A 22328-nucleotide genomic window follows, 5' to 3' on the forward strand; every position below is an offset into this window, starting at 1 on the left:
TTTTTTTTTAAGTTCATAACTAAATCATAATACAAATAAAATACATGGATAACGATAAAGTGGTCATTTGCTTTTAGTAGGAAAAGTTTTGAAAAGACTGCTACATACACAAGTTACTTTTTTCACTAGGTACATAAAGTAAGGGCTTCCCTGGTGGCTCAGAGGTAAAGAACCCACCTGCAGGGAACGTGGGTTCAGTCCTTGAGTTGGGAAGATCCCCTGGAGAAGGAAATGATAACCCACTCCAGCATTCTTGCCAGGGAAAATTCCATGGACAGAGAAGCCTGGTGGGCTACAGTCTGTGAGGTCACAAAAGAGTCGGAAACAACTTAGTGACTAAACAACAACATAAAGTAAGCACTAAAATGTACTTCATCAAGGATTTAAATTAAATAAAAATAATTTTTAAATGACTATTAAGCACAGGAAAAAGAAAACTTGAGTCATCACTCTTAGAAGAATTCTTAAACAGATTACCTGAATAAAATATTTAAGAGTATGGTCAGGCCCAAAATCAAGGACTGAAGAAATTTCAGGTCATAGTTCAGGGATAATTATATCTGCTGCTGCTGCTAAGTCGCTTCAGTCGTATCCGACTCTGTGCGACCCCACAGACAGCAGCCCACCAGGCTCCTCCATCCCTGGGATTCTCCAGCAAGAACACTGGAGTGGGTTGCCATTTCCTTCTCCAATGCATGCATGCATGCATGCTAAGTTGCTTCAGTCATGCCCGACTCTGTGAGACCTCACGGACAGCAGCCCACCAGGCTCCTCTGTCCACAGGATTCTGTAGCCAAGAATACTGGAGTGGGTTGCCATTTCCTTCTCCAGTTATATCTATATGACCAAATTTACAGAGTATTTACTTTGGCTTAAATACCAACATTTCAAACATATAAAATATGGTATTTTAAATGAGAAATTAAAACTATAGTTTTTATTTTACCATGATTAAAGAAGTAATTGATATTCTAAAAATATGCATTCTGAGAATTCTCTTTCCTACTAATCTTAATTGGTTTTATTTTTATGTAGTCTGTATTTAAATGAGTCATTACTAAACAATATTTAAAAGCAAAGGTGGAAAGTATGCTTCTTCTTTTGACCAAAAGTAAGCATTTTTCTTTAATACGTCCTACAATGGGACAGAGCTTTCTTCAATCTCACACACATAAGCAGTGTATACAATGCACTGGCAAGTCCCTACAATATATTTCTTTACTTCTAACAGGGTAAAAAGATCTATTATTTGTTGCCAGGCTTTCTTGGCCCAAATCCAAGACAAGATGACCTTGTCCTTGAATAAAACAATAGTATATTGCTTCCTCTCAGGCCTCTGTGAGCTAGCACAGTGGAAAACCTCCCCCAAGAGATAAGTTTATTTCATCTCAGGAAATATATCTGTCATAATAGACAAAATGAAGATCAGATAAAGAAGAGGTGGACTCTTAACCCAAAAGAGGCATAGTCTAACAGCTATGATTAATCTCAGCACTATCTTCCACACTGCTAAGGAAAATGCATCAGTAAAATTATTAAAAAGACACTCTATCCAGTGTTTATAGACAAGGTCAGACTGTCATGGTAGGATAAAAGCAATTTTTTAAAAATTAAGTTTTCTTAGCTCTTTTCTAGTTAAAGACAGACAGTTGGGAGTCGGGAAGGAGGTGGTTGGTTAACTCCTCTGCTGGACCTGCATATTATGGCCATTCATTTGTCAGGTTAACACCTTCCTCTGCCACCTGTATTGCCCTATTCTCCCTGACATAATCCATTCCAACAGTGATGATCTCATTGTTTTTCTCATAACCTTCTAATTCCTCATATCCTTGGAAGCCTCACTTGTGACTCTTCCATCCTAGAAAAGCCTCTCTATTCTGTACTCTCAACAGCTGATAAACTGTTTTTCATTCCAACTGTATCCTTCACACCTGGTACCAGGAAGGTGGATAATTCACTCCGAGATACAATGTCTCATCTAACTGTAAAGACCAAACCAATTACAAAAATTAATAAAATTAAGAATTACATATTAAGTGCCACTAAATCATTCAGAGGAAGCAGAGATGAATAGAAGCAAGGAGCAAATGAAAGTCAAGCACACAGCACTGCAGGCTGAGAAGCAAGAAAAGAAAATGAGCCCTTAGTGTCTGTAATCAGAGCATCTTGTCCTAAATGAAAAAAGCACAGGTGGGGGAAAAAACGTGCTCCTTAGTTAGAAAGTAGATTACAGAGGGCCTTGGTGACCAGTAGGAACTTAGGCTCATAAAATGATGACTTGTGGCTACAGATGAGTCATGGCCAGTGTGGACTTCAGAGAGATGGTCGTGAGCAGAAATGGGGCTGTGGAACAGCCTGGTCAGAGCTGCCTATGGCGCACAGGTAGCCAGGGGCAGGCCGTCAGAAGTTACAAAGGAAGCCGAAGTTGAGGCATCAAGTTTATGCTGAAAGAGTTAAACAGCAATTAAAACTGTTTGGTCCCAACAGGACCAAACACCGAGGAGCAGGAGGAAAAGGAATCGGGCCAAATGAGAACTGTTTCTGATCATCCCAACTCCAGCCTCAAGACAACATGGAAAGACACCAAAGCACTATTTTTTTTAACATTTTAATTTTCTTTTATTATGGTGAAATATAGAAAGCATAAAATTAACCATTTTAACCACCTGTAAGTGTACAGTTCTGAGGCATTAAGTACACTCACAATGCTGGGCAACTGTCACCACCATCCACCTCTAGAACTCTCTCATTTTCCCAAAGTGAAATTCCATACCCACAAAAAGTAGTCTCCACTTCCCCCTCCTCCAACCTGTAACATCACCATTCTGCTTTTTGTCTCTATGAATCTGACTGGTCTAGAGACCTCCTATAAGTGGAATCATAGAGTGTTTGTCCTTCTGTGACGGGTTGACAGAAGTATTATTATCTATCAAATAGTTTTACAAAACTATGCTTTTAAAAGTCTGTAAGATAATTTTGATCATAATATATGAACTTTCCCTGGTCACACATACCAGGAGAAACAAGAGTAGCAGGAGTAAAGCAAGCCTTTTTTTAAAGTTGTGTATTCCAATAGTTCACATCAGCTCTGATAACTACACAATCCACACAACTGATTTAGATTAAACTTGGCCATAGAAAGAGAAGCAAGGCAGAGTGGTGGGTAAAGCAGGGCTATGAAATCAGACACACCAGGGCTCCAATGATGCTCCACCATTTACTAGTCCTGAGGAAAAGTATTTTTTTAATCTTTCTAATGCTCATTTTCAGCATATCTAAAAGGGTGATAATAAATCTTTCTTTAGAGGGTTGTTATAAAAATAAAGTCAGGGCATGTGGTACTGTGCCTGTCATACAAGTGCTCAATAAATGATAGCTATCACTGTTTATTCCCTGCATTTAAGTAGGCATTTTCTTATATCAGCCACTTTTTTAAAAGTATCATTTAATCACAACTGAAGTCTCACTTACTGTAAGTACAGAGCACTGCTGCTGCTGCTAAGTCGCTTCAGTCGTGTCTGACTCTGTGTGACCCCATAGACGGCAGCCCACCAGGCTCCCCCGTCCCTGGGATTCTCCAGGCAAGAACACTGGAGTGGGTTGCCATTTCCTTCTCCAATGCAGGAAAGTGAAAAGTGAAAGTGAAGTCATATCTGACTCTTTGCGACCCCATGGACTGCAGCCCACCAGGCTCCTCCGTCCATGGGATTTTCCAGGCAAGAGTACTAGAGTGGGGTGCCATCGTCTTCTCCAACAGAGCACTACACATATCAATAATTCTACTAAGAAGTGCAACTGGAAAACAGATGATCAGTTCAGTAGTATCAAGTTGACTTATTTTAACTGACTCATTTAAAAAAACGTACAAAGTTTCCAAGTCAGTCTATAGGGCATAACTTTCAAAAGCACACTTAAGGAACCCTCTTCCCGCTAGTTCATCCAAAGTGGGTGAAAAGGAGGGTGGAAGGCAGAACAGCTCATAAACATAGTAACAACCCCTCACATGCCCCCCAACTTACTAAGCCTGTGAAGCTTTTCTCATATAACATCTATTAACAGTCTGTACCCCTAGTGTCCCATAGTAGTCTATTGGAAATGCAGTTTTATCACACATTTTAAAGTGCTAATAATCTCGTATTGTCAAAATTCCTCAGATCACAAGGCTCCCCTGGAGAGGGAACATGAGGTGGTGAGAAGAGAGCCCAGATGTAGGCGAGGTCTTGGTGACGCCCAGGTGTTCACCTCAGTCTTCACGCCTGGCCAGGTGGAGAGGACCAGTGAGAAGAGGTGACAACACATATGAATACACTAGTGTAAAGGGTTTAGTTCCAAACTCATGCACATGAGAAATCTGACAATGTTTAATGTGCGCCTATTAAGTGCCAGCAGCTGAGATGACACACAGAGTGTGACGGGGCAAGAATAAAAAGCCCCTAAGATCCTAAAGATTCTTACAAGGTACAGAAACTGAGTTCACCCCTTGGGCTCAGCCACAGCTGCAGCAAAAAAGCCCCCAGTGTAATGGTGTTGCCTTTCAGCATCTTACTCCCTTCTAAGTCAAAGAAACAAAGCTACTTAACAGCCACAAACTTTTTGAAGAGGCAAAAAATGGAAGTTACTTTTGACATTACTAAGTTTTACTCACTTAAAATTAGCTCTGACATTATCCTTGTGAAACCTCATAAAACCTCACAGGGCAAAGGGGGCGTCCCACTCACGTTTGCTCAACCACTATTACTGAGTCACCTACTATGTGAGAGCCGGAAAGTTATTCCCCTGTTCAACTCCTGCACAAAATTAAAATCTTAAAAGATTCTCCTGTTTCAACTCCTGCAAACATTCAAATCTTAAAAGTCTGCTCATTAACCAGCAGAGCCTAGATAACCAAAGGCCTCATCAACGAGGACCAGGTAGCAAGACCCTGACAACCACGCCCCAGAGGCTGCTCTGGACAGAGAACTCCAGGACTTCAATCTGTCACAGAAGTGTCATGGGAGACACCCCTGACATGTTTTCTAGACAGCACTTGACTCGCAGAAATCTTATGGCTAGGGCTACTTTTATCAAAGCATTACCCTGGAATTTAGTAAAACATAAAGTACTTGTTAGGAAATAAATATGCTTTTGGGAACAGGCCTCTATGCACTGTTTGAGTGGTTGAACAGGTAATACCATATTCACAAATGTAGTCATAACTTTTTCCTTCCCCACCAGTAAATAGTTTAACAATTTTCTCTGCTAATTAAAATCATATTATTATTGGGACTTCCCTGATGGTTCAGTGGGTAAAGAATCTGCTTTCCATTGCAGGGAAGGTGGGTTCAATCCCTGGTCAGGGAACTAAGATGCCATATGCTGTGCAACAACTAAGCCCACAAGCCAACTAGAGAGTCTGAGTGCCTCCGCTACAGAAGACCACACGCCTCAGTGAAGACCCAGCACAGACAAAATAAAATAAAATAAAAAATAATTATATTATTATTAGTTTCAGTAACCCTGTCTCTCCATTCTGAGAAAGGACCCATGAAAAAGGTAAACAAGGAGCCTGTGATTTGAACTTTGCTTCTAAGGTTCCTCAAGTGCTGTTTAAGGAACGTGCTTACTGGTCCCTGGAAAACTCCCGAGTGCAGAGCAGCTTCACGTCAGAGGCCCTGTTAATAAAATCTAACCAGAGTGGAACTTCTCTATAACAACATTTCTTATTAGTGAAATTAAGTATAAGGCTGGTCTTTTTTTGGATCTGATCCGAAGAGATTTAATTAGCGAGGTACCACAAGGATCTCATTATGACGGGGCTGGGCTCCGAGCCCTGCATCATAACACGCCTCCAACACGGCCACAGCCCAGGAACATCCGTGGCTCCCACCCTGGGACTGCACTCGCAGGATCCCAGAAAGCCTCTCAGATTTAGTTAATAATGTTGTTCATGATGGTGAACAAAACCAAATTAGACAAACAAATCCAGGCATCTAAATATTCTAATTCATGGCCTTCTGTCTATACATTTTTAAAGCCTCAGTGATTTATCTCCATTTTTGAAGTTTAACATCTCAACCATTTTAGTATACATAAAAGATAATTCCTATACTCTAGTAGAATACTCACCAGATGCCAGGATATAAGAATAGATGTTTTAAAAATATTTAGACTAATGACTATATAAGCTGCCTAAATATATGCATTTTCATTCGGGACAGTTAAATATACATATTTACACACATATGAATCACTGTGATGGCAGCAAACTTCCAACATGGTGATACGAAGGCAGCAAAGTGAGAACTTGCATTCCTGGAGCAGGAGGCTGGGACTTGGGATTAACCAGAGAAAAGTGTTTCTCGCAAACAGCAGTAGCTGCCTGTGGGATTTCAGCATGACAAATGCACGGCTGACTCATGGGATCAATTATAAAGAAGCAACACTCGTGGCATTAAAAAGAACCCTGTGTTCTCATCACCTGTTAATACACATTAAGAAGTCAGATGAGTCTCACTGATCATTTTATTACCAAATCAATAGCCAAAGCTCTCCTCCCTCCCCCAAGCCTACATGTGAATTCCGTACTACAGACGCCTGTTCCCAATAACCTTTTAGTGATCTCTCATGAAATTCAACTATGCAAATATTTTTAAGAAACTATTCAAGTATTAAGTTAAAGCTGAATTATCAAGCTTTAATTTCTGATTATAAAAAGCAGCCGTCCAATATCTACCAATGTTCGTGATCTTGCTTTAAGTGGACTACTGGTCTTGGCTTTAAAAAAAATTTTGTTAATCACAATAAAATTGGAAGAACAAGCCAGCTGTAACTTACCCTCCCTCCTCCAAGCAGAATGTCATACCCTCTAAAAACCCTGCCCCCCCTCGAAGAGAAGCAGTGATCATCCCCATTTTAAAGCCGTTCTCTATGACGTGCGATGGAAGCACAAGCAGCATTTGAGGTACTTACTGAATGTTTCTCCTGCTGGCCCATAACTCCATGGTTAGCTGGGATTGCTAGTGGTTTCATAATGAAGAAACATATGCTGGGCTGAATTTACACATCATGTAACAGTCTCTCATGGACGGCAAGTCACCCTTGACAGCAATGAATTAAAAGAAAAAACAGAAAGCAAGAAGAAAAAAAAAAAAAGAGGAGGAGGAGGAGAGTCAGCTGCAGCCTCAAGTCTCACTACCGGTGAGCTGAAAACCCTCACACTTGCGGACCAGAAAAGGGATCTGCCCGACCCTGCTGGTCTCCATTTTTATAACACAGAAACTCTAACCATCTCAAGCTATGGCGAGACCCAGGAAACCTTATCCAGCTTTCAGTCTTCCCCGAGAGCAAGATCATTTCTGAGACTGAAGAACAAGAGGCAAAAGAAAAGGAGGAAAGAAAAAAAAAAAAAAAAGCTAAAATGGCTGACTGCACACAGACTCTCCTCCAAAAGGCTTCCTACAGAATGATATTAGGGTGGTGGAGGAACCAGTCTCCAGCATTCAGCCAAGCATTGTTAATACTCTTGTCTCATTTGCAATCACACGTACGGACCCCTCCGACCATGGAAAAAAGAAGAAAGAGGAAGAAAGAAAGAACCAGGGCAGAGCGTGTGAATCGGGACCTCCTCCCTGGCTGCCAGTGATGCTGACGGAGCAGTGACCAGTGATCTCTGTCCCACTCCGCTAACCAAGTTTGCACAATTAATCTGAGCGGCATGACACTGATGGACATTTGATCTAATGATGTCTGTCCCTCACACTCAACACAACCAGGACTGCCAGCAAAAGAGTCACTAACAGAAACACGGCACATGCACACACACACACAGTCTCAGAAGCAGGAGTCTGAATGCAATACACCAATATAATTACATTATTGTGCTTACTTTGGAGGACCATGGCTGCAGGCAGTTGGCATAGCAACGCACAAGGAAAGCCATTTCCTGGGTAGAGAGAAAGCTTCCTTTTCTAAATAAAAAATTCCTCTTAGGAAACAGGCGGCATTGCTGCTTCCTGCAGAAAGCAAGACACTGGAGTCTGTCTCTTAACCTGCAAGGCTCACAGTCAATGCAGTTCTAGTGATGTAAGTGGATTTCTCTCTCGCCCTCCCTCCCCTATATACACTGAAATATTCAGCTCAAACGGTACACACGTTCCTTAAGGCTCGCCCCCTCCTCTCCTTAACCATTTCACTCATTAAGGTAGCGATGGACAATTCAGATAAAGTAACGTGCTCTTGCCTGTGTGGTATCAGCAGCTGTAGGTTAAGCAAGTCTCAGAGGGGTGGAATCCATTGATTGCTGACTCCAAATAATATCACTGAAGACAGGGTGGGAAGGCAGAGCAAGGACTTACTTGAACAGCTTTGAACTAAAATATGATTTTTTTCACCAAGGTGAAGAAACAAGAATGGATGTGACCACTTTCCCCACCCTCAAATATCGCTGTGCTATAGGAAACCACCAAAAATTCACAAAATGCAAGCTCTGTACAAATTTAGAAGATGTGATTTTTCACCAACACCCATACATATGCGTGCACACACACACACACACACACACACACACATAGCACCTTGCAAATAATACCAAAATAAACCTGCTCAGGATTAAAAAAAAAAAAAAAAAAACTTAGAGGCAGAAAGTTAATATTTAATAAGGTTGTATTATTCTGCCACAGACTCTGAACTCCACCCAGGTAAGTAGGTTATGTGAAAAGAGAGCATTATAGTGGACATCTTAATCTGGAAGCCCTGGTCCATTTCTCACAGTCATCTCTACCCATAAATGGAGGACATAACAGAAAATAAATACGGAACATCTAGACTTTGGAGCTGCTGGCGCCTGCTGACTCCCGTTTCCCTCTCTCCCTACCTAAGCCACACCCACAGCGCTTATCTTCTTTCCTCCCCTCACACGTGAAGGCAGCCGGGCCCCCCACATCTCTATTTTGGATCCCCCTCCCCCAGACATGCCCTGTTCACAGACTTCTTATATTATCCATTACCCCTTCTCTCCCACATATACTCAACCTCTCTCTCACCACTAGAGGTTCTCCACACTGACTTTTGAACCAGTCAGGTCCTTCCCATCTCAAAAGCAAAACCAAACCTAGAAATCCTGCTGAGATCCTGCATTCTCCTGAGGTTACCAGGCTACTACTGTCTGGTGGCTTCCCCACTTCACAACCTGACCTCTTGAGGAATCACCTGCTTTGGTTCCATCATCCGTCATCCCACTGCCCTCTCAACAGAGGACCGCCACGGTCCTGAGACACAACTGAGACATTGGCAAGTCACCCTCAACACCCTCTCCACATCCAATCCACCACGATACCCCAGTAATGATGTTCTCTCTAAAACTCAGATTTCTTTCCTCTCCATCACTATCATCACACTACGGTCATGATTTTGTTGCCTGGAAAACCACAGAAGTCTCCTTAGGAAACTCTCTGGGTTCAGTTCTAACTTCATCCACTCAACCAGTTTAACAAATGACATCTGAGATATTTTAAAGACTAAAAGCTGGTCATTTCACCTGAATCCACTAAGCCCCCTTTTCCACATCAAGAAAACCCATGGCTTCCCACTGCTTCCTTGAAGAGGAAGAGGACCTTTTTGCACCCCATTTCCTCTGCCTTGACCTCTCTATCCGGACTGACTCCTACTCCACCCCTCCCAACACCCTGGTGAAACGCCCTCAAGTTTACCACCATATTGTGGATCCCTTCTCTGCCATGCTGTGACCTTACACTTAATTATTTGAGCAGTTAGTATGTGCTTACCCTGCTACACGCCCTTGTCTATGAGGACTGGCATCATGCTTGCCTCTGTGCCCCTGATATTGCAGTGTTCAGCATGCTACATGGTTTTTTAATGAATGAAATCCTCAGTGACTAGGAATGGACACTGACAAGATCATATTTGATCCTGTAAACCAGTCTCTATCAAAATACCAAATATCTTTCTATAACAGACAGATAAACTACTTAAAAGTAGTCAGTGCTGATATCTGACAAAGGAGAAAAGGCAATGCAATAGACCAAAGATAGTCTCTTCAACAAATGGTGCTGGAACAAATAGACATCCACACGCAAAATAATAATAATAATCTAGAAACAGGCCTTACACTGTCTACAAAAATTAACTCAAAATGGAACACAGACCTAAATGCAAAATGCAAAACTATAAAACTCCTACAAGACAGGAAGAAATGACCCTGAGTACACTACTGCCTTTTTAGCCACAACACCAAAGACACGATCCATGAAAGAAATAATAAATAAGCTGGACTTCCGTAAAATTAAAAACTTTGGCTCTTTAAAAGACAATATTAAGAGAACTAGAAGACAAGCCACAGACTGGGAAAAAATATTTGCAAAAGACATCTGATAAAGGACTTGTCCAAAATGTGCAAAGGACAAAAAAACTCAACAATAACATAAAATTTGATTTAAAAATGGGCCAAAGACCTTAATAGAAACCTCATCAAGAAGATGTACACATGGCAATAAGGACATGAAAAGATGATCCACATCTCATATCATCAGGGAAATGCAAATCAAAACAACCATGAGATACTGCTACACACCTATTAGGATGGGCAAAATCCAGAGCACTGATAACAGCACCTCCGCTGGTGAGGAGACGGAGCAGCAGCAACTCTGAATCACTGTAGATAGGAAGGCAAAATGGTTCGCCACTTTGGAAGGCAGTGTGGTTTCTAACAAAACTAAACGTGCTTCTACCTGACGATCCAGCAACTCACTCCTTGATGTGCACCAAAGCAGTGGAAGACATATGTCCATGTCCACATGGAAACCTGCACACAGATATTTAAGCTATTTTATTCCTAAGTGCCAAAACTTGGAAGCCACACCAAGATGTCCTTTAGTAGATAAATGTATAAATAGACTGTAGTATGTCAAGGTAGTGAAATAACATTCAACATGAAAAGGCAACCAGCTACGAAGCCATGAAATGACAAAGAGAAACATTAAGTGCATATTACCAAGTGAAAGTAGCCAATCTCAAGAGGGTACGTACTGTATGATTCCAACTATATGACATTCTGGAAAAGGCAAAACTACAGAGACAGTAAAAGATCAGGGGTTGCAGGTGGGAGTGACGGGGTGCAGCTAGAATGAAGAGGTGGTGCACAGAAGACTTTTAGGACAGAGAGGAGACTTTTAGGACAGAGAAAATACTCTGTATGATATTAAAATGATGGACACATGTCTCACTATACATTTGTCCTAACCCATCTGCACAACATCAGGATTGAACCCTAAGGTAAGCTAAGGACTTTGCATGAATATGGTAGGCTCATCCTTGGTTTTAAAAAAGGATGTACCATTTTGGTGAGTAAGACTATGATCTATGGAGGAAGAGATATCTGTGAAATCTCTGTACCTTTTCCTCAATTTTTCTGTAAACCTAAAACTGCTCTAAAAAAATAAAACCTTGAAAGAAAAAAAGTAAAAGCTAGTAGCAAACCAAGTATCTACCTATGAATGAATGTATATATAAAGCATGGTATAATTTATACATATGATGGGATATTCAGTTTTAAAAAGACCAAGATTCTTCACAAGCTACAGCAAGGATAAACCGTGAAGATACTACGCTAAGCAAATCATTTACTCACATAAAGACAAACACTGTATGATTCCACTTACACGAAGCACCCAGAATAATCAACTTCATAGACAGAAAGGAGAATGGTTGTTGGGAGGGGCTGGGAGAAGGGAGAAATGAGGAGTTATGTTCAATGGGTACAGAGTTTCAGTTTGGTAAGAGGAAAACATTCTAGAAATGGACGATTATGGTTGCATAACAAGGTGAATGTACTTAACGCAACTGAACTGTACACTTAAAATGGTTAAAATGATCAATTTAAACATTATGTGTATTTTACTACTAAAACCACCACCACCGCTACTACTACTACACACACACACACACAGAAAGTCAATGTCAACTCAAGAACTAAATGATCAAGTCACACGACGCTCACCATCTAGCCCATGTCCCACAGGTTCAGAGGACAGAAGCCCCTCTCCAAGATTAAGTCAAATGACCGCCATGCTGGTGGCCGCTGACCTTAGGAAGAAAGTTTCACATTGCTTGTCTTGGTGGAAAAACCTGTCACTTCTCTTAAAGAGGAAACTAAGCTCATCAGGGACCCTGGTAGATGAAGTCAGAATCACACGTCCTCAGGCACTGGATGTTTTTTTGTGCTAAGACTGCTGTGATTTCTCTCCCAAGCTGGCTCCACGCCTACAACCTCCACATTTTAAAAAACACACAATGGCAGTACTGAAATTCTACTATCCATACTACCTTGTACACAGAAATTTAATTACACCAGGTTATGATATGCCAAACAGAAAATATGAAGATTTAAGAGAACCCAGTACTACAGATTTTACACAAATAAGAAAAAAATCACACTTAGGCTGAATTTACTTATACTTACCCTATTTCTTAACCATCAAGGTTTAGCAAATAGCACTCAATAGATTCAGCTACTGAAAAAAGACCAGGTAACAACTTTCTGCCTGTGTTGAGAACGTCTGTGTGCATACATGCTTAGTCACGTTCGACTCTTTGTGACTCCATGAACTGTAGCCTGCCAAGCTCCTCTGTCCATAGAATTTTCCAGGCAAGAATACTGGAGTGGGTTGCCATTTCCTTCTCCAGGGGCTCTTCCTGACCCAGGACTGAACCCATGAACCCATGTCTCCTGTGTCTCTTGTACTGGCAGGCAGATTCTTTACCACTGAGCCACATCAGTAACAATGACCCAAAAGATAGAGATTACATACACATCAAGAAATCACTTAATGTAAATCTCCACGCTAAATGTAAAACCATCATATTCACTTATACTTTTTTCTACCTACAGTATTCCCTTTTAACTACTATGAAGTTGAGAAAAATGGTCTGCTCTCCTCAGTAATCATTAACCACATTTAGGATTAATATGCGTTTATTTATTTATAATATCTACAGTGCTATCCATAGATCTCCAAGTGCTTTACAAACATTTAATTAAGCTTGGTCAAAACCCAAGGGAAACAAAAAAATAATGTATTCATCTTTCACAGAAAAATAAAGTGTATAAGATTACACAGTTAGTAGTTTGGAAGAAGATAAAATAGAAACTACGTTTCTAATATCATTTATTTTACTTATCCACTATCCTCTGGCCATTTTTTTTTCCTCTCTTCTCCCTTCCTCAGAGGAAAAACTACAGAGGTTGGAGAAAATCTGTTGGAAAGGAAGGAAGAATTTATTCTTCAATATTGGAAACATAAAATTTTATAAACATAAATCCTAATGTTTTATTGTTCATCAAAGAAATGCCATTTTAAAATGCTATTTTCTATACGACCACACCAAATCCATAAGCACCAAGCCAATGCAAAACTGTGCTAGGTATGGTCAAAGTTTCACTTCTCTTTTCCTAAACCCAATATATCCCATTAGTATTATCATTTCTTTCTTGAAAAAAAAGAAAGAAATGTTGATTTCACATAATCTAGTCCACCTTTGGGCAAACTTCAGACAGGTCCCACACATACATCCTTCCCACAGAGGAAATCTGGGCTACAATTTTTTATTTCTTCTACTTTGACCAATAAAAAGGAACTTTAGGTTCTTTGTTTAAAATAATTTATGAAATAAAATGAGAGATATCGACACTATGCCTAACGTAATAACTGCTGAGTAAATATCTGAGTTTGGTTTAATGCAGGCTTTAGAAAATACTTGGAACCATTACTTGACTTAGCACTTATTATCAGAAAGAGTCTAATTATGAGCTCAAAAAAGATATATGCTCAAGCCAGATATACTTTCAAGATATATAAACTTCAGGCGTTTAGGACTCAGCACTTTCACTGCCACGGCAGGGGTTCAATCCCTGGTCCGGGAACCAAGATGCTGCAAGCTGCACAGCATGGCCTAAAAAAAATGGCATGAAATGGAGACATAGAGACAAACGAAAAAATACAGAAGTCTGTAAGCAAGTAAGAAATTCCAACACACAGAATGGAGCTTTTCAAAATGCACTTATTTGAAAAATGAACAGACTTCAACAGCCGATTTCATAAAGCTTACCTCACTCTCTAGAACCTGTTTTAAGAAAAGACCAAACTTCATCTCAAATTGCTCAAGTTCAAAGGCAGAACCCTTGTAACTGTAATCATTTCACTGCTTTTTCTAAGGACAAGGCCTCAAAGTGGGCTCCTGACTGCAGTATTTCACAGAGCAACACTACTCCAAATATAAATGGCAATTGTTGTCTTTATTAGTAATTTGGCATGTAACCTATTCCATTATGATTAGTATGTTTGCATGAGCACAATACATTGCTAATTATCTATTTCTATTCAACAAAAGGAGAAATACTGACCACAAACTGGAATGTAAATTAGTTGAAGCCAGGGACCATACACATTTTATTTGTCTGATATGTTAATGATAAATTATGTTTTATCTCTACTACTTAACACATAGTAATTGTTTAAGTGAAGAATGAATGCATGATTCCACTTAAACTTTTTCAAAAGTAACCTGTGAAATGTTATTGGATTCACCGAGAAGTTCATTCATGCTGTTCATGGGGTCGCAAAGAGTTGGACACAACTTAGTGACTGAAAACAACAAAAAGTGTGTTCAGTTTTAAGTAAAAAATAAAAGACACATTTTCCATTTTCACTAAGAACTGTATTGAACAATGTATTCCTCGAACGAATGAACTTTAGGGGCAACCCACTATTACACCAGCTGTATAATGAGGAAATAGACACAGGATAGTTGTGCAACCAAAAAATATGTCCAACTTGCTAAATGACAAAATTACGTGTTTTAATTAACTTGACAGGTGAAAAGAGTAGATGAAAACCAGCAAGTCTAAGTGTAGAGATTCCTTAAAAAACTGGAAATAGAACTGCCTTATGATCCAGCAATCCCACTGCTGGGCATACACACTGAGGAAACCAGAAGGGAAAGAGACACGTGTACCCCAATGTTCACTGCAGCACTGTTTATAATAGCCAGGACATGGAAGCAACCTAGATGTCCATCAGCAGATGAATGGATAAGAAAGCTGTGGTACATATACACAATGGAGTATTACTCAGCCATTAAAAAGAATACATTTGAATCAGTTCTAATGAGGTGGATGAAACTGGAGCCTATTATACAGAGTGAAGTAAGCCAGAAAGAAAAACACCAATACAGTATACTAATGCATATATATAGAATTTAGAAAGATGGTAACAATAACCCTGTGTACAAGACAGCAAAAGAGACACTGATGTATAGAACAGTCTTATGGACTCTATGGGAGAGGGAGAGGGTGGGAAGATTTGGGAGAATGGCATTGAAACATGTAAAATATCATGTATGAAACGAGATGCCAGTCCAGGTTCGATGCACGATACTGGATGCTTGGGGCTAGTGCACTGGGACGACCCAGAGGGATGGTATGGGGAGGGAGGAGGGAAGAGGGTTCAGGATGGGGAACACATGTATACCTGTGGCAGATTCATTTTGATATTTGGCAAAACTAATACAATTATGTAAAGTTTAAAAATAAAATTTAAAAAAAAAATTTAATTTAATTAAAAAAAATAATAAATAAATAAATTCAACAGCTTAAAATGTACACCATCCAAATGTCATTCATACAAGTATTAACATAAAATAGGGAAGATCAGGCTAGAGGAAAAATTCATGGCGGGGTAGGAGGTGGCAAAGGTTATCTGCAAAAGTGAGCTCCACAATGTCTGGAAACCGTAATATAATCTCAAGTTACATTATCAGACATATAAGGCGCACAGTGGGGACACAGTAAGGTCTGCTGTAGCTAGGATAGGAGAAGATGAAGTTGCACAACTTCATGTAACTGACAGCAACCCATATAGACATCAGGAGAGATAATGAGTAACTTGTTATCACATTCGAACAGCAGAAAATCCAGATGCTAAGGTGTCGGAGAAGTTACAAGAAGTTAGGAATGTTTAACCTAGATGACAGGCTGAACAAAGCAGGGTGTCCTGAAGCACAGTTACAGGAAAATGGAATATGAATATTTATTTGTGCTGCTTTAAGAGATATCTAGAACCTTCAAGAAGCCTAAACTAAGATTATAGAGAGGCAGATTTCAGCTAAGCGTGAGGAAAATTTCTGAATAATAAGGCTTTTCCTACAATAAACTATAACTGGTATGATTTACAAAACTTTCTTTGTACCAAGCAGTAGTGTGCAATTTTGACACATTGTTACGTATGGAATCTCACAAATATCAGTGCTAAGTGTAATTATTAATAAAAATATAATAAAAGCAAAGGATGAATGTCAGCGATTACATAGGAAAAAAAATAAATTGTATTAAGTGGTTTGCTGGCAGATTCCTAAAATCCTTTTAGGTTCTTAAAGTTATCTTACCTAACATGGCAGTTTCCAAACATTAGCTGGTAGCAAGATGGGGGTGATAAGAAGAGACAGGTAATAAGATAGAGAAGACCATCTGAATGAAAATGAATCTATCATGGGATAAGATTTCCTGGTGGCAACTTTCCTTTATTCTGAGATCTTTGTCCTCCTACTTTGGCAGCTGTTAAAGAAATATTAAAATGTCCTTACTTTAAAAAAAAAATTATAGTGATAATTGGACGATAGTTTAAAGGTTTTCTTGTTAACATCCCTTCATTTGCAAATTAAATGCTGTCAAACCTAGAAAAATGTAAGTAAAAGGTGTTTCTCTTAATGGTAGCAATAATTTGAATTATTAAAAGCTGTATATAACTAGACGATCAGTTTTATAGAAGGCACAATAGTCTTAACTACTACCAAAACACTACCAATATTTTCTCATACACAATTTTGTGGCAGTGTTTTTATCTCTAAAAGAATCATTATTTTTAGACAGTTTAAGAACTGTTTTGGTTCATTAGAAAGTCATACTTTTTACAAAAGATCTTTAAGAAAGATTTGGCTTAAGTGGATCTAACTTTTAAAATACACTAATTAATCACACAGTCATCCTTTGTTATGAAATGGTACTAGTTGCCAGTGAAAACCCATTTCTGTATTAGAATGAAGCTGCTACTGCTGCTGCTAAGTTGCTTCAGTTGTGCCCAACTCTGTGCGACCCCATAGACGGCAGCCCACCAGGCTCCACCGTCCCTGGGATTCTCCAGGCAAGAACACTGGAGTGGGTTGCCATTTCCTTCTCCAATGCATGACAGTGAAAAGTGAAAGTAAAGTCGCTCAGTCGTGTCCGACTCTTAGGGACCCCATGGACTGCAGCGCACCAGGCTCCTCCGTCCAAGGGATTTTCCAGGCAAGAGTACTGCAGTGGGGTGCCACTGCCTTCTCCAGCTAAATAGCAGGGGTCGGGGTTGGGGGGTGGGGGCAGGCCAGGAATGGTTTGCTTTCCTAATGAGAGATGCATGGTTCAAAGAGGGAAAACATCTAATTGCAACAACAGCAACAAAAAACTGATCAATCAGCCAGCACCTATAGCAGTGGATATTCTTGTTGCTGCTGTTCAATCATGTCTGACTCTTTGTGACCTCATGGACTGTAGCATGCCAAGGTCCTCTGTCCTTCACTATCTCCCTGAGTTTGCTCAAAGTCATGACCATTGAGTCGCTGACACTATGTAACCATCTCATCCTCTGCCGCCCCCTTCTCCTTTTGCCTTCCATCTTTCCCAGCATCAAGGTCTTTTCCAATGAGTTGGCTCTTCGCATCAGGTGGCCAAAGTATTGGAGCTTCAGCCTCAGCTACAGTGGACGTTCTATGCTCCAGTCTATTTCTTTTAAAGGTACTTAAACTGTAGGCATCTAAGGTGGTTGAAGTATTTGAGATATATCTTTTGGATCAAATTTAAAATTTAAGTTACATAAAAGCAATATATGTTAAATTCATTTTAAAAAATAAGGAATTTCATGTACCAGGGACACAAAAGACCTATGTCTTTGTTCAACTCTATCTGTGTGACCATGAACACTGAACACATTACCCGATACCTCTGACCTTAGGATGCTTATCTCCTAACAGTGGAGACACCATCACCAAGCGTTCAAAACTGCAGAAAGATTGAGAAAATATGTGAAAAAACACCCAGTCGATGGACGGTCCTAGTGGTAGAGATGATAGACTCCTATCACTGGTGGGCAGTGAAGGGGGCATGGGTTCAATTCCTGGTCCGGGAAGATCCCACATGCCTTGGAGCAACTAAGCCTGTGCACCATGACTACTGAGCCTGTGTTGAGCATTCAAGTCACAGCTACTGAAGCCCTCATGCCCCAGAGCTGCACACCACAACAACTGAGCTTTCGTGCTGCAACTAAGCAAGCCCGTGTACCTGGAGCCTGTGCTGCACAACAGGAGAAGCCGCTACAGAGAGAAGCTCGCTCACTGCAACTAGAAAGCAGCTCCACTCTACAAACTATAGCAAGCCTGCACACGGCAACGAAGACCCAGTGCAAGCAAAACTTAGTAAGTAATCAGGAGAAAAACACCCAGCTGACTGGTGTATGTCATAAGTATTCAATAAGGGTCAACTTTATTCCTTCCAAGAAAATCGAAAAATTCATTGGCACTCAAGGTTTGGGCAACCCATTAATTAATGTTATACAGATGGCATATATGCTTATGTAGAACTGTCAATGCAGGTGGACCTGTGATGTCTCTCCTAGTGATGTTAACTCATGCTAATTCTGGGAATTTGACCCAAAGACCTCAGTACAGAACCACAAGACTGCTGAGGACCTACTAAACAGCATATATGTGGTGCAAAAGGTATGCACTAGCATACGAGATACTATCTGCTTCTGAAGCCTCTGCTGACTCTTCAGGAAATTTAATTTTTAACAAACATATTTTCATTTTTTTAATCTGTTTTCAAATAAATATCAATATGTATGAGTTTTCATAATGGTTCAATAATCTTCACTCTACAAGAAAATAACAGTATTTCTAGAAGGCAGAATTCATCAATGGACTTCATGACCAGGAATAGAACTGTGACTGCCTGTCTGATGTAATTAAATATATTCCAGACAGGAAATGCTTCCAAGTTAATTTGCCTGGAAAATAATTAAATATAGAAGAGATGGTCTCAATATAGAAGATATTTTAGGTGCCATAGAAATTCTTTAAATGTCCCCTTGAAAAAGAAGCCAGCCTCCCAATATGACCAGGGGAGCTTAAGATAACAATATTCAATTTTTCTTTCCATAACTAAATGAATAAACAAACAAAGCCCAAACCACACATCTACTTTCTTCCTCTCCTTAAAAACTAAAAACACAGAGTACTTTACCTATTCATATTTTAGTTGTGCTTTGAAATTTTCAATTACTACCATGCAGATATTTTTAAAGAAAAATATTATAATTATAATATTTATTTGTACATATCAATACCAGGTAACTACAATTGTTAAAACTACTCACAACTGGCCAGATGAATCACATTTATGGACAATTATATCTCTTGATCATACTACACAGTAGCAGTTCATGGTATTAACACATAAACATAAATCTTATCATGAAACACTAAACAGAGTAAGTAGAATTCACTCATTCATTCTACACTTGACCTCCAAGACAAACTGGGATAGAAGAAGAAAAAAGAAATCAGAAAGAAGAAATGACCCTCAGAAATCATCCTGATTAGTCAACAGTGTGGTGGACATAAGCAAAATGTACAGTGTGTCACATGAAATGCTTACTAAAAGACTGCCCTGGAGCAAATGTATAAGAAAACCTATTTTTCTTGATGGCATGTTATTTTACAGGTAATGTTTTTTCAAGGAGGTAAAGCAAAAAACAAACAAAAAAACCTGCTGGGCCAAAGTTTTAAAACACACGATTCAATCCAGTGGACTTTTTAAAGATAAAACCCAGAACTAATAAAATATTTATACATGCAGCTAAAAAAAAAAGAATGAAATAATACCGTTTGCAGCAGCATGGATGCAACTAGAGATTATCATACTAAGTGAAGTGAGTCAGACAGAGAAAGACAATTACCATATGGTATCACTTTTATGTGGAGTCTAAAATATGACACAACGAATCTATCTATGAAACAGAAACAGAATCAAAACATAGAGAACAGACTTGCGGTTGCCAAGGGGGAGGAGGCAAGGACTGGGAGTTTGAGACTACCAGCTGCAAACTAGTATATACAGTGGCAGTCCTCAATCTTCTTGGCACCAGAGAGTGTTTTTATGGAAGACAATTTTTCCATGGACTGACGGAGATGGGGCGGGGTCGGGGGGGTGATAGTTTCAGGGGGTGGTGAGTAGGGCAGTTTTAGAATGATTCAAGCGCACTACATTTCTTATGCACTTTATTTCTACTATTATTAGACTGTAATATATAATGAAATAATTATACAGTTGTCACTTGCCACTCACTGATAGGGTTTTGATGTGAGTCTGCAAGCAACTGATTTATAACTGTCTCTGTGAGGTCAAATCTCTCTGCTAATGATCATCTGTATTTGCAGCCACTCCCCAGCGCTAGCATCACCACCTCAGCTCCACCTCAGGTCCTCAGACATTAGATTTTCATAAGGAGCACACAACCTAGATCCTTCACATGCGCAGTTCACGTTAGGGTTCATAATCCTATGAGAATCTAATGCTGCTGCTGATCTGACAGAAGGCGGAGCTCAGATGGTAACGTGAGCAACGGGGAGCAGCTGTAAACACAGGTCAAGTGGCACTGGCTCAACTGCTGCTCACCTCCTGCTGTGCAGCTGGGTTCCTAACAGGCCACCGGTAGTGATCTATGGCCTGGGGGGTTGAGGACCCCTGATACACAGGATGGATAAACAAAAAGGTCTTACTGTATAACACAGGGAACAATATTCCATATCCTGTGATAAACCATAATGGAAAAGAATATGAAAAAGAATGTGTGTGTGTGTGTGTGTATGTGTATATGTGTATGTATATATATATATATATCTGAGTCACTTTGCTATATAACAGAAATTAACACAACATTGTAAATTCAACTATACTTAAATAAAAAATAAACTTAAAAATTATTATACAAACTACTAGAAAGCATGTTATTTACAATAAAGGAAAAAATGCAATAAGGAAGAAAGTGGGACAGTCAGCTAAAGGGGAAATTTCTCTAAGCAAGAAGCGATGCAGTGACCAATGACCCTATAGGGAAGGCACATGTAGACAGACACTCCAGCTCTTACCAGGGCAAATCCACCATCTCAAAGTCAGGAGCAGGGAAAACTTCCAGCCCCTTCCCAAAGACAGTGCTACCCTTTCAGACATCTTGCCGGAGCAGATGATTACTGAGTTGCATTGAATTATAGCACAACCATGAGAAGAAAATCTTGTGAAGACAAAAGAAACTAGCCGCAGGTGTCTTAACATAAGCAGGACAAGTAGAAAAGAGTGAAGATGGCATACTGATTTAGACCAAAAAAGAAAAAGGAAGCCAGTAAGAAAAAAAAGAAGAAAAACTAGAGGATAAACACAGAATTCTAGAAAACTAGTAAGAAATTTTGAGAAGTTTTAAATACACTGCTAGGTACTGTTTATTTATTTTGCACTATCAAACTGAAACAATTTGTAATAGATTATCCTGAACATTAAGTATTAATCATCCAAAGGAGGGTGTTGAAATAGTTTCAGAAAAAGATCCTGGTGATGATCTTTTTCTGAGGGTATGGGGGTGGTTAGGGACACCAAACACTAGTTTTATTAACATTATCATAAGACCAAAAATTCAAGTTGTAAAGGTGATCTAGTGACATTACCGTTACAATATCATACTTTCATACCACACAAATGTTTGCATTAAAATTTTAAATATGTTGTAATTTCACATAATGGCTCATAATTATCTTAATAGGGAAGAGGAGTCACAGAACTTTCTGGGGAGACCCCAAAATAAAATTCCTAAGGAGAAAAATGCTCTAAATGAGAAATGCTAAACAAATAAAGTAAAAAACATCTACCTTTTATGTTTTGGGTTTCCCTGGTGGCTCAGTTGGTAAAGGATCTGCCTGCAATGCAGGAGACCCAGGTTCAATCACTGGGCCGGGAACATCCCCTGGAGGAGGGCATGGCAACCCACTCCAATATTCTTGCCTGGAAAATCCAGGCAAGACCGAGGAGCCTGGCGGGCTACAGTCCATAGGATCACAAGAGTCGGACGCAATTGAGTGATTAACACTTTCACTTTCAAACAGTAACTGCAAAATGAACTGTTGGCAACCATCCACTACAATTAGTATATTTAAAACAATTATTTAATGTGAAACATTTTTAAATTCTTCTGATTCCA

The 22328-nt window shown here is 39.7% G+C and overlaps 1 protein-coding gene across 27 annotated transcripts in view; it reads right to left on the reverse strand.

The window, feature by feature from the left end:
- Positions 1-22328, reverse strand: part of RAPGEF2 (Rap guanine nucleotide exchange factor 2) — a 269637-nt gene that overhangs the window by 89492 nt on the left and 157817 nt on the right. For 2 of the 27 annotated variants that reach the window (XM_024976993.2, XM_024976992.2), the window contains exon 1: positions 6949-7819. The exons of 22 other annotated variants lie outside the window; for them this stretch is intronic. In XM_024976993.2, coding sequence (XP_024832761.1) covers positions 6949-7008 — 60 coding nt within the window. In that variant the 5' untranslated portion in view covers positions 7009-7819. Of the gene's footprint in view, positions 1-6948; positions 7820-22328 lie in introns of those variants that run through there. 3 more of the 27 variants (XM_005217619.4, XM_015475415.3, NM_001191326.1) reach the window with 2 other exon arrangements.

The sequence above is a fragment of the Bos taurus genome, chromosome 17, assembly GCF_002263795.3.
Source record: "Bos taurus isolate L1 Dominette 01449 registration number 42190680 breed Hereford chromosome 17, ARS-UCD2.0, whole genome shotgun sequence".
In the NCBI taxonomy this organism is placed as follows: domain Eukaryota; kingdom Metazoa; phylum Chordata; class Mammalia; order Artiodactyla; family Bovidae; genus Bos; species Bos taurus.